At 40.0% G+C, this 12,830-nt stretch overlaps 2 protein-coding genes across 4 annotated transcripts; one reads left to right on the forward strand and one right to left on the reverse strand.

Moving 5' to 3' along the window:
* Nucleotides 1–183: 183 nt before the first annotated feature.
* Nucleotides 184–6,971, reverse strand: LOC120784355 (tetraspanin-13-like). Of its 3 annotated transcripts, none has more exons than XM_040118105.1 (8): nucleotides 6,859–6,971; nucleotides 5,337–5,561; nucleotides 5,138–5,219; nucleotides 3,220–3,387; nucleotides 3,010–3,090; nucleotides 2,107–2,220; nucleotides 1,869–1,985; nucleotides 184–1,729 (listed from the first exon to the last, which is right to left on the reverse strand). In XM_040118105.1, the coding sequence occupies exons 3-8, from the start codon at nucleotides 5,198–5,200 to the stop codon at nucleotides 1,655–1,657; spliced, it is 618 nt and encodes a 205-aa protein (XP_039974039.1). In that variant the 5' UTR covers nucleotides 5,201–5,219; nucleotides 5,337–5,561; nucleotides 6,859–6,971; the 3' UTR covers nucleotides 184–1,654. The 3 variants fall into 3 exon arrangements, with proteins under 3 accessions (XP_039974039.1, XP_039974038.1, XP_039974037.1); XM_040118104.1 differs by having other exon boundaries at nucleotides 5,322–5,561; nucleotides 6,859–6,970; XM_040118103.1 differs by having other exon boundaries at nucleotides 5,138–5,561; nucleotides 6,859–6,970.
* Nucleotides 6,972–12,688, forward strand: LOC120784354 (C-type lectin domain family 7 member A-like). Its single transcript, XM_040118102.1, has 8 exons — nucleotides 6,972–7,093; nucleotides 7,197–7,494; nucleotides 9,189–9,269; nucleotides 9,362–9,469; nucleotides 9,568–9,762; nucleotides 10,089–10,249; nucleotides 10,979–11,100; nucleotides 12,445–12,688. The coding sequence occupies exons 2-8, from the start codon at nucleotides 7,449–7,451 to the stop codon at nucleotides 12,590–12,592; spliced, it is 861 nt and encodes a 286-aa protein (XP_039974036.1). The 5' UTR covers nucleotides 6,972–7,093; nucleotides 7,197–7,448; the 3' UTR covers nucleotides 12,593–12,688.
* The last annotated feature ends 142 nt before the right edge of the window (nucleotides 12,689–12,830 follow it).

Genomic DNA, 12,830 nt, shown 5'->3' on the forward strand with positions numbered 1-12,830 from the left:
TGATCTTCCCGAGTTCGGACAGACCTCGGTGAACAGGTCTGACCGCCTGAGAAGTCCCTTATCCATTCAGCGAGAGGGCAGTTCCTGGTTGGCATCCTGTTTGGGGCGAGGAATGTGAGCAAGACACACCTGTCTATCAGCACCGGACACGACAAGGCAAAGCAGGAACGAAAATGTTCCGTGTTGTGTTCTGCAACTCTGCATGTTTATTTTGGACAAGCAAGGAAAACTGCAAGCTGTGAGAGGACGAATATGATGAAACACGATTTAGAATAAATTCATAAAGCTCAGATGTGAGATTTTTTTTTTAAAAATAGAAATTAAAGAGAAATAAATACACCTTTAAGTCAAAAACAAGCTTGGTTTAATAATATTATATCTGTCTATTGAGCTGCAAGAGGTTTGAGTTTAATTTGATGTTAATCTTTTCCTGCTGCTAGCACGTCCAACACCCAAATCCACTGTCTGCAAAGCAGACAGCTAATCTGGGAGCGGTGACCACAGTCCTCCAGCCATCACAGTGTTAACCTGAATATTATTTGCATTAAGGAGTGTGTGTGTGTGCTGAGCACACACAACTGCTGTGAGCTTTTATCACTTTGAGACAGATTAGAATTAAAGAGGCAATACCAGGTTTCGCTCAAAGGAAGAGTTCGACAGTTCAGGAAATACACTTATTTGCCTTCTTGCCAGGGGTTAAAGTACAAGATTATTACCAGTCTTATGTCTGTCCAGTAAATATGAAGCCACAGCCAGAAGCTGGTTAGCTTACCTTAGCAAAAAGACTGGAAGCGAGGGGCAACGGCTAGCCTGGTTCCATCCGAACGTAACAACCAGCCCGCCAGCACCTCTAAAGCTCACAAATCAACACGTTGTGCCCTGTCTGATTGGAGTTTTGAGTCTTCTTGTGTGTCCAGGAAGTCAATGCTCCAAGCCCCCCCCCCTCAAAAAAAAAAAAAGTCTGGCACATAACCTGTAACCTGTAGCCATGTAAAACCTTATGCTGCAGTTTTTACACTTTGGTTTTGGTAGGATTTAACAGACAAGATATAACATGTTAATCAATGAGCTTTGGAGGTGCTGGCGAGGGTTTTGTTAACGTTGGACGGAGCCGGGCTAGCTGTTTCCCCCCCGTTTCCAGCCTTTATGCTAAGCTAAGCTAACTGGCTGCCGGCTCCAACTACATATTTACCATTCAGACATTAGAGCGGTGATGATTTTTCAATGAAAATAATATGCATATATTAAAGTGAGATTACGTAACTTTTGGAAACTGAAATAAAACACACTTTTTTCTTGGAAAAACCAAAAGCTGAATTCATAAACAATAAATCGCACATTTGCTCAGTTCATTCCAGTTGGGATTTTTGTAGCTATACTTGGCCTGGCATGACCAGTGGCTTATGGTGGCTAATGCTGGCAAACGTCACATGCTTGGTAACTGACATCTGACTCAGTCCGCTGACTTTCTGACCCTTTAGGACCGTGCTACTCTCTTCTGGTGTGTGACTGTTACACTATGGTCACCTCTAGCTACAGTGGGAATCATTCAATCTCACTTTAAAAATCATACAAATGTACACTTAATTGTGGTTTACTGAGTTGAGGGCGACTAATAATTATTCACCGCTGCAATTTATTAATCTGTGAGCGGTTATAGAAAGGCTCCAGGGTGTGATCGAGGATCTTTGATGTTTCTGTATCTGTGGGCAAGCCAAACTCCAAGGATCTGAAAGGAAGTATAAACAAGCCAGCGTCAGTCTTCTGAATATACATCAAACTTCTTCACGATACATCGGCACCCATTTCGCACCAAATGCCACATTTTGTAAAACCCGCTAGCTTTGTCACGACGCCATTTTACCGACCTCCGTAAAACTGAAGAAGAGTCCGAGACCACCCACAAACTGTAGCACCTCCCCGGCGTACTGCTGGATGATGTCTGAGCAGCTTTCACAAGACGCCGGGGTGTTCACGAAGCATCTCTAGAGGAAGAGGAAGTGAGGGAGGAAAATGTAGCAACTCCCAGAGACATGGTCGTGCAAATCAAGATCAAGTCGCTGCTGAGACGACAAAAGGAAAGAATATTCCAGGCGATTTACTTACAGCAGCACAGGAGCCGTTGTAGTTGACACTGGAGAAGCCACAACAGTCGAGTGTTTTCTCTACGTCCCACTGAGTGGCCTCGGATTTGTTCCATCCGACCTCCAGCAGATGGTTCTGTAAATGAAAGTCACACAGCCTGGTTGTGTTTCTGCGAGTGTAAAATTCTCATCTTTTTTTTTGTGAAAATGCTTGAGAATAGGCGACAGCAGGAGCAGGATGTCAACCGAATCACAACTGTAAACACCGAGCAGTGGTGGAAGAAGCGGTCAGATCTTTTATTAAGTAGCAGTATCACAGTGTAGAAATACTCTGTTATTCATTCAAATTTGACTTAAGTAAAGGTACAAAAGCATTAGTGTCAAAACATGCTTAATGTACCCAAAGTAAATATACTAATTTTGCAAAATGACCCATTTCAGAACATTATCTACCGTATTACTGGATTATAATTATTGATGCATTAATGTGCACATCACTTGCACAATGTTGCAGCTGGTGAAAGTGTTGATGATTTTAATTACTTCATATACTGCTGGGTAGCGTGTAAATTTGCCCCCAGGGATAGGTAAGTTTTATCCTAACCAATAATAATAATAATAATAATAATAATAATGTCATCATTTTATTTATTGATTATATTCTGTTTTATTAATCTGACTTTGCAAAGTAACTAGTAACTAAAGATGTCAAAAATGTGGTGGAGGAAAAAGTACAATATTGGCCTGTGAAGTATAAAGCAGCATAAAATGGAAATACTCAGGTAAAGTACAAGTACTTCAAAGTTGTACTTAAATATAGTCATTCATTTGATATACTCAGTTACTTTCCACCACTTTCCACTATCCTATTAGAATACATAATTATTGAATTGTATGTAACTCAGCAGAGACAAGATAAACATACCTGTTGCTCTTTATTCAGGGCCAGACAAGCACAGGACACGGAGAACTGCAGAACAAAAACTATGAACAGGATCGTCATGTACTGGATCAAGTTAAGGAAGTTAACGTCAGATTAATAATCACGAAAACATCCTGAAATCTCACTGTGTTGCTGCTACACAAGAAGAATTAAAACACGAGGTGTGAGAAGCCTCCCTGAACCGAAGGATACAAAGAAGAGCAGGATCTGGTTGTGCTTCAGGGCGCCGCACAGACCCACAAAGGCAACCAGGAACAGGAAGAAACCCACGCCGATGACCGCTGCCACCACCCTGATACTTGAGACCAGGCCAAACCATTTCCCCCAGGCTGCCACTCCGATCAGCAGCAGACTCACCAACTGAGGAGGAAATGAAAAAACAAAAAAAACAAAACAATGTTGGCATGAGAGAAGGAAGAAAGAATAATCAATGCAACCTTCACGAGGGAGTCATTCAACCTACTCTCCTTGCCATGTCGCTTGCTGATCACTAATATCTGAAAGATTAAACTCAAGAGTACGTCCACACTAAGCCAGATACATTTGTAAATGCATCTTTTTCTCTCCACTGAAGAGGCCCGTCAACCTTTCTGACGTGTTTTACGAAGGAAAAGAAAATGAAGACGAAGAATCAAAGATGTGGCAGTAAAGGACACTGCTCTTTGTCATAAAGATGCAAATGCAAAATTATGTATCATAAAAATTCAGGCATCTATCGAGGAAACTGAATTTTATGGATTTTATGTAGGGTTAGTGCATTAACATTACAGAGGTGTATATAGCATTTCTACTACCAGTGCTATGAAAGTATGATAACCATTTTCATTCTAATTTGTCATTTGCTAAAATGATATGTTTTTGGTTTGTTTTGTTTTTTTTGGTTGAGGAACCTAACTTCATTGTGTCCCTGCCAATGGGGAAGCAGACCTTCAGTAAGCCACTAGTTAAAACAGAGGGAAAAAGTAAGAAAGTAACGTTAACAAGAAAAAAAAAGAGGAAAAAAAAGGAGTTATCGTGCTAAAATCTCTTGTTTTTAAGTGACACTGTTGAGAGGTGGATAAGAGAACTGGAGAGCTGCCTCTCCGCCCAGAGATGACTGAGATTAAACCTAGAGCTGCAACCAAAAGATTATTTTCCCCGATTACTGGATTAATCGGAAAAATTGTCGAGAAGGCCCGTTATAATTTCCCACTGCCCGGGGGGGGGGCATCTTCCAATGTCTCGTCCGACCATCAACCCGAAGACATTCAAGGGTCTCACAGCTGAGCAGCCGGAACCACTGAATGTTAATTGGTCAATTATCAAAATAACTGCGGATGAATTTTTTCTTTCAATGGACTAATCGGTTAGTCGACCCGTTGTCGTGGCTCTAATCGAATCTATCTTAGGTATTTCAATAATTATCGGCTGTGGACTCGAGTGAAATGTTCTGGAACCTGGGTTTAAGTCCCAAGTCGAGGGAAACCGGATTTTCTGTTAAAGACAGGTGCCTCCTAATGAGATGTGTTTTATGTTTTTCATTTGCTCCTTTAATGAAATTTTGCAGAACTGGGGAGGGCAGACAAACTTCTGCACATACATAGCAGCTCCAGAGTCGCCACATAATATCAGTCCGGACATTATCAGAAATAAAACGAAATGAAACACAACTTGAAAAAGGTTGACGTTATCGCCCTCAAGTAGACGGTTCAGGGATACGCGGCAGTTTTTCTACATCAACCGAAAACAGCCGGAAATTGGGCCACATCGGGGTTTTTTTTGTCGTTCTCGGTTTTATGGGTTTTTTATCAAAACGCCTCATTTATCATTTACGTCTTTATCTTTTTTTACTTCTGAGTCAAGCCACCAGTAACACCCGGACTGACCGGAGCAAGCGGCTACCTTTGGCCGGGCCCGGTCCCTCACCGCCACCGGCGGCGGCACCTGCCCGGTCAGAGAACATCGTCGGTTTCGCGCTCGACCGGCTCCGGCGTGTGGCGCACCGCCGAGCTCGCGCTCAGGACACCCGATGCCGCCCGAAAAAAAAAGCACCTGCGTCGGGACTAGACCTCGGTGGCGGGGGTTTCCCTGCGGTACGACGGCGGCGAACGGCGGCAAACGTACTACTCACAACGTAAAGTGCATTGAGAGCGAGGAGCGCGTTCTTGGTGCAAATAAATCCGCCACAAACCATCGCTGCTCTCCGGACAGTCCTTCAAAAAAACAAACAAAATAAAAACAAACTAAAGATATCTGTACTTCTCCCGGTTTTTTTTTTTCTTTCTTCGGTGAGACGGTGTCGGACTTCAGACTACCTGGCCCCCGTTCACCTGCTGGTCTGCGGGTAGAAACCAAACCCCCGGGAGCGCTTCCTGGAGAGATCCTGCGCGCTGATTTGCCGGTTGCCGCTGTCACGGGAGCCACTTGCTGCTCGTCGTGCGAACGGTGGCTTTTTCCCAGAGTCGGCTACTAATTAACCCGGGTCACTGTAGGTTCACTAAAGCTCGGGCCTCCGCTTCAGTCCTGCTCTTGGTTTTCAGAAAGATTTGTCGGACCTGTAAGTTAAAAAAAAAAAAAATTCACAACATAAAAGAATAACGACTTTGTTCGCATTAGTTTCAATGCCTTTCACAGATGTTGCCTACTTCGCTTGAGTGACACCTGGGTTTTCAAATTAAAGCACACATTTTCATACGACCGCGCTATACTTCCCCCTGGTGGCCAAGATGAGTCATTACATCTGCCTCTCGCGGCGCATTGCCAGCATTTCACTCAGCACTTTGCGATGGGGAGACACATAAATAACGAAAAGTTTAAGCCAGAAACCCCTTTTTTTCAGGTGCAATATGTTATTGTGTGCAATACCATTTTATGCGAGTTAAATATTTTTCAGTGTCAAAATTACACTAATGTTGATATACATTTTTTTTTTTAAATTTCCTATTTTCCCACGTTTTATTTAGGCCAAATGAGTACATATTGAGTACAATAGGTACAAAATAGTCCAGAATGATCTCTGATGTTAGACTTTACGTCAACACAGTGAACTGTAAATGAACCCTGCAAGAAGGAAGGAAACTGGCAGAACTGAGTCTTGTGTTTTGGCAGTAATAATGCTACTTCTTTAACTATAGACTCAGATAATAGTTTACAATGAAAGCGATTGGTGAAGGATTAAAAACTATCAAGTTGTTAAGTCATTGGGATAAGAGTCTATACACAGTAGCCAATCCAAATCTTTCTAAGATCTGGTAAAGTCACATTTTTTTTCTAGACACAATTTAACTCAAAACACTAATGCCGGTTTAAGTAAATTTTTACTTCTGTCGAAGTACAGTAATAATACAAGTATTAGCAACCCAAATGTACTTTTAAGTATCAAAAATAAAACTACTCGTTATGGAATCTCAATCTGAAAAGTAGTAACTACAGTTGTCATATACAGTAAATATAAAGTTATATAAAGTTCAATATTTCCCTCTGAAATGCGGTGAAGTAGAAGTTTAAAGTAGCACAAAATGGAATTACCCAAGTAAAGTAAAATTACCTTAAACCCGTATTTAAATTCAGTGTTTGAGTAAAAGTACTTAGTTACTTTCCACCACTGCTGACTGCCGCACTGAACATCACAACCCATAGTTTCTTTTTATTTTTATCCCCCATGTTTTCTGATTCGTCATCATTTACTGATCAGTTTAAGTGATTTCAGTTAAATATAGAGAAGCTGAAGTTTGAATCTATATTTTGTCTCTCAGTAGAGTTTTACCTCACCATCTGGCACACAAACAGTATTGCAACATATTAGGTCAAAAAGGTCAAATCTGTCTAATGTCTATTTTATGTACCACTTACTGTTTGCAGTGAAGTTGGCCATGTCTCTTAATCCAGTTTTTGGTAACTCTACTCCTCTCTGCAGACAGTATTTAAAGAAGTGTGCCCTGGATATGTCAGACGATTTCCCAAAACATGAGTCATGAGAAGAGGAAACAATTTGTACGAATGTGGAGGGAACCATCTTCATGAATGTTCGCTTATTTATTTCCTTGTTTAAACTCATCTCACGCCCATCAAATCGATGTGTTACAAGGTGAAGCAGAACAGAGAGAGATTTCACTGCCAGACATTTTTATTTATTTATTTATTTATTTACACATAATGATAAGTTGTGTGATGGTCTGACCTTTACACAGTGTGAGCTGGCACTGTTCCTGCCCATCCAGATGTGACTACCAAGATGATCCAACCCCCAAAACCACCATTTGTCTGTGTTACAAAATTCTCCAAAGAAAGAAGAACTACGGTGCAGAGAATGGTGGCTGCTTTCTCTGCCTCTGGAACCAGCCCTGCACTCACTACGACCTGCACTGCATCTGCTGAAGTATTTTGAGTTTGTGTTGCCTACTTTGAGATGATAAAAAGTGTCTCTGATACAACTGAATATAATGGAGGAAGAACTGAATTATGCAACGGTGATTTTCAAGACTAAGGGTAAGGGTAAATAATAAAATCTGAATTTATTAAGTGTACTTTAACCGAGCTTTGACATTTTCTCAAGAACTGTAGTTATTTAATGACAGATCTGAGGGAACTTTACTTACTAAGAGGGAAACATTGTACTTTTTAACGCCGCTACATTTGTTTGACAGGCATATTTGGAGAGTAATATTTTACCACAAAACATCTGGCCTGCTAATAAATTATATTCCTTTGTTCTACCCAGTACAGTGCACAGACTACGTATGTACACATCAGTTAAAAATTGCTTCAACGTACAGCATTGAAGTGCTGCCTACACAGCAGTGCACTAGGAATAATAAGGAACATATGAAATAATAATGAAACACTGACAGGGTTCATTTGGGTTTTGAATCTTACTTTAAGTGCATTTTACTGATAATATTTGTATTTGAGTAAGATTTTGAATGCAGGCCTTTCACTTGTACCTGTATAACGGTGTAATTTTGGGGTATTCGCACTTTTACCAAAGTAAAGTATTTATAAATTTCAGTGTCAACGAATCAACGGATTTCTTTGTAAAAGCGAAATAATGCTCTGTGGGTTTTAACAGTGCCTGGCCTGACAATATGAATCTGAGTGAGGGTATGTCAGATTTTAAGAGCTTATGGAAACATGGATGATAAACAAATTTGAACAGTTATGAAACAGATATTACTCTGTCTCATGGTTTCATTTTGTGCATTTTTAAAATTTCCATGGATAATCAGTTAACCATAATGTTCTGTTTGGGGGTCGTCGAGACCCTGTGCCCTCTTCTTTTGTGCTCAAAAGAAAACATACTTAACTTTATTTTATCAGCTTGATACTAAATGGCTTTCCTAATTTTATGAGAATTTCTTATAAACATGCTTTTTGAAGTGATATTTTTCAGAAGAAAAAGACACATTACTTCTTTTTGAAGTCTCGGCTGTAAGACCCCAGCTTTAAAACATGATTAAATATACAGTGGATGTTAATATCTATATCTATGACTGGTGTTGACAGTGCTTTTTACGCAGCACTGCCCCTTCCAAATCCCAATTAAGTCTCACATTTTTAGCTATTAAAGTTATAATGCAGTTTCTTCACAAGGGTAAAGATGAGTTACATCTCTCTGGGGTCTAACTGACCCCAAATACAAGTAATTTCACTATGTAAGATAACATACTGTAAATGTTGTCTTACATAATGAATGATTTTTAGTCAAAAAAGGAATATATGTTTGCTTATGCATAGTCCATATTGCCTATAACGCATTAAATAGTTCATATTTGGTTTAACAACAGTGCTTTATGGTTATTTTCCTATTATGTCATTAAACTTCCACTTCAAGTGCATTTCTAAATTTTGAGTTTTACCTTAAAAATGTATTTGACAGGAAGAAAGTGATAATTTTGCAATTATTATTATTATGTTTTAAACATGAAGCAGTGGACTCCAAACAATGATGAAGTAAAGCTGGGCTAGCTACAGTGTTGACTGACTGTTGTCTGGTAGCAAACATACGTCCAGTGTTGTTGTACACATCGGCCTCTGCCATCAGTAAATCAGAACAGAAGGCATGAGTTTTTTCTCTTTGTTAGTGTCTCGAAAAGCCAGTGCTAGGGCTAAAAGTGCCACACCACTGACCTAGATCTCAGAAATGAGAAATTTTAATCTCCTTACACCTGTTTCACATTTTACAGAGAAACCAAATAACCTGGAAATCGTCTCTGATTATCTGATGACTAAGGAACAGGCATCGGATACAAAACCTGTCGTAGGAGGTTCTTTTTGGTTAATTATTACAAAAAATGTGAAATATTTTAACTATGTTCCATAAATTTGCACAATAAATTGACTTTGCTATTCTTTGTAGAAAATGAAAAGAAAGCTCCACTGTGTACTCTGCTTCACCTGCTGGCAGCGGGTTTGGGGATTATTTGTGTCATCTTGTTGTCAGCCGTCATCGCCCTCACTATCCACTGTAAGTCTGTCTGTCTATCTGCCTGTTTTCAAGGACTTTCGAGGCAGTTTGACAATGACAAGTGAGTGCTATGCTGACGGTATCTTGCCTGACTGCAGTGAAAACAGTCATGTCGGAGAACGACAGAGAAAATGTCCGTTTAATGGCGCAGAATCTGCTGCTGTGGAAGGAGAAGACAAACTTTGAGAGGCAGACAGAGGAGCTGACCAGACAGAGAGACGGACTCAACTGGACCATGAGTGTCATCCTTGAATACGAGTACTTTCCAGTGAATACTCACTGCCCTCAGAAAGGTGAAAAAAGCACAATTCATGCAAAAAACATGTTGACCAGTGTTCCCATTCCTGTTTAGCTATTGAACCTTTAACCTTAAAGCTCCTAAATTGTAAATGTAGTAATTTCACTTAAGTTTTATGTCATTTTGATGTTATTTTTACGGTTATATGTCATGGCTCCTCTTTCATAGCCTGGACTTTCTGAAACAAAAATGTTTTTAATTTAGGTAGAATTACCTGATTAAACAGATTATCTATTAGTAAAAAGATATATAGAAAATATATATTCTTTAATCCATAATACTGTATATGTTTTATGTTGTTATTTCATCTTTGTTTAACAGTGTGTAAACCTTGTCTGGACGGCTGGGTGCCTTTTAAATCAAACTGTTACCTGTTTTGGAATTCTGATTATTCTTACCACTGGAGGACATGGGAGGGAAGTCGTTCTTACTGCAGACAAATGGACGCAGATCTGGTGGTGATTGAGAGCCAGGCGGAACAGGCAAGGCTGATTTTATGATTTAATTTGTATTTTTTCCAAAGATCACTGGTGGAAGATGTACTCAGATCCTTTACTTAACTAAAACTACCAATACCACAATGTAAAAATACACCACAGTCCAGCATTGAAAAGTGTATTTAAGTAAAATAACATAGAAACTATCACCAAAATGTACTTCACGTATCAAAAATGAAAGTACTTGACCCATTTGACAGATTATCATACACTGTATGACATTATCAGATTGTTAATATTGATGCAGCGGTTTGTAAACATCGCGTTCCTCTTTTAGCTGTTGTCAAGGTGGAGCTACTTTTAATTAAATAATATATAGTACAGTCGGGTAGTTTGGTCCATTGGTTCCCAACACAGGGGTCAGGCCCCTCCAAAGGGTCACAAATCTGAGGGGTCGTTTTCAGTTTTTTGGACTTTTCTCTAATCTTTGTGTTTATGTCTTTGGGCCTCAAACAGTTAAACAGTGAGCAGTTCAGTGAAACCATGGCATAGGTTAAAAGGGGAAATGCCTCTTTAACGAAACTGCTATGTTTTTTTAATGTTCCTATCTCTTGCATCTCTCTTCTCAAGTGCCTTTTTTTGTCTTTTACCTTTGTGAAGCACACTGTGTTGCTTCTATTTGTATGAAATACGCCGAAGATTACTATTATATCACAGCAGACACATTGAGAGATACATTTTTCTTGAAAATAAACACCTGTGTCACAAATCCAGGAATTCATCAATAACCATACTCAAGCCTATGCCGATAAAAACCATGGCTATTGGATTGGCTTGAGCAACAAGAATGCGATGGGCACATGGATGTGGTTGGATGAAAGCAACTTCACCGTGATGTAAGCACAAAAAACACACAAAAACAGTCACTAAAAATTTACCACATAATCTCAATGAAACATGACGCAGACGCATTACTTTATCATTACTCCAAACAAACCAGACCATCAGCAAGAAGTTTGCAGCCTCTCCCCTCCTGCTTGCTGCATATGACGCTGGGTTGTAGAGAAATCTGATGGACAGGGTGAATGAAGCACAAATCTTCCCGTATATTACAGCATCAGAGGGTGAAATGAATAAAAATCTGATGGAAGAATCACTTTCCCATGTTCAGTTCCTTCGGCAATGCCAAAAACAAAGCCTTTCCCAAAAGAAGCAGAGAGGGAGGACGCAGCAGGATGTATGGAAAATGTCTTCATTTTGAACAAACACTGCCTGCTGCTTTAAGCTTTAGATTCCCAGTTGTCTTGACAATGGTCTAATTGGTTTCCTCTAACCAAGAAATCAGTCGGACAGCAAACTGACACTTGTACAGACACATACTGACGCAGACTGACGCAACAAGGAGCCTCACACATTACCTCACTTTCATACAGAACACAACAAACACACACATCAACGATTAACTGCGCAGCAGAGACATCAGCATTAATAGAAGAGCTGGACATTTTGGGAACTACACGTACATGCTTTCTTTACAAGAGTTAAATAGGAAGATCGATACCAATCTCATGTCTATACGCTTAATATGAAGCTACAGCCTGCGGGCAGTTAGCTCAGCTTAGCACATAAACTAGACACTGAGGGAATCAGCCAGCCCGGCTCACTCAAACATTATCCACCTACCAGCACCTCTCAAGCTTAACTGACATGTTATATCTTGTTAGTTTAATCTGTACAGAAAACTGATTTTTAAAAAGTACGATTGTTTTTTTACGGGGAGTCACGAGCAGGACTATTCCTTGGCCGCGAGCTGTGACTTCCCGGAGACGGCAAGACTCCAAATACCAACTAAATGAGCTACAAACCAAAGTGTAAAAAAATACAGTTTAAGTTTTGACATGGCTACAGGTTACAGGTCATGTGGCTGGGTGCATTGACTCACTGGATGCAACAAGACTCAAAACTCCAACCAACGAAGATACAGCGCGCTGGTTCAGGAGTTGCTGATGGGCGGATTTGTTACATTCCGACAAAGCCAGGCTAGCTGTTCCCCCATGTTTCAAGTCTTTATGCTAAGCTAGGCTAATTGGCTGTTGGTTGTAGCTTCCTATGCAACAGACAGACATGGGAGTGGTATCAATCTTCTCATCTAACTCTCTGCAAGAGAACGAATGAGCGCAATTTCCAAAAATGTAGAGTGTGAACACAGATTGAAATCATGTGAATTTTTTCTTCTCTAGGTACTGGAAAACGAAAGAACGTGGCTACAGAGTGTCTTGTGCCCTGAGTCTGCCGCATGAAGATCCTCTGGCCAACTGGAACAAAGCAAGCTGTGACATGAAAAACCGCTGGATCTGTGAGACCAGAGCCTTGATCAAACTGGATTAGGAATCAGTCTCATTATCAATATAGGCTATTATTTGAGAAATCAAATCAAATTATATATCTACCTTTGTTTTTGTTTTTTTTTTGTCATGACTGATATATGCTGTTTTTCCTGATTTTTAAAACTAAAGATATAAGCTCATTTTCTTTTGTCATTCATTTGTCTTTTCCACGGATTAAAAAAAAAAAAAAAAACTCCCTCTCACCCCCCTCCCGTGGGGGGTGGTGGTGTGTCTTCCTC

This window comes from Xiphias gladius, chromosome 22 (genome assembly GCF_016859285.1).
Source record: "Xiphias gladius isolate SHS-SW01 ecotype Sanya breed wild chromosome 22, ASM1685928v1, whole genome shotgun sequence".
Lineage (NCBI taxonomy): Eukaryota > Metazoa > Chordata > Actinopteri > Istiophoriformes > Xiphiidae > Xiphias > Xiphias gladius.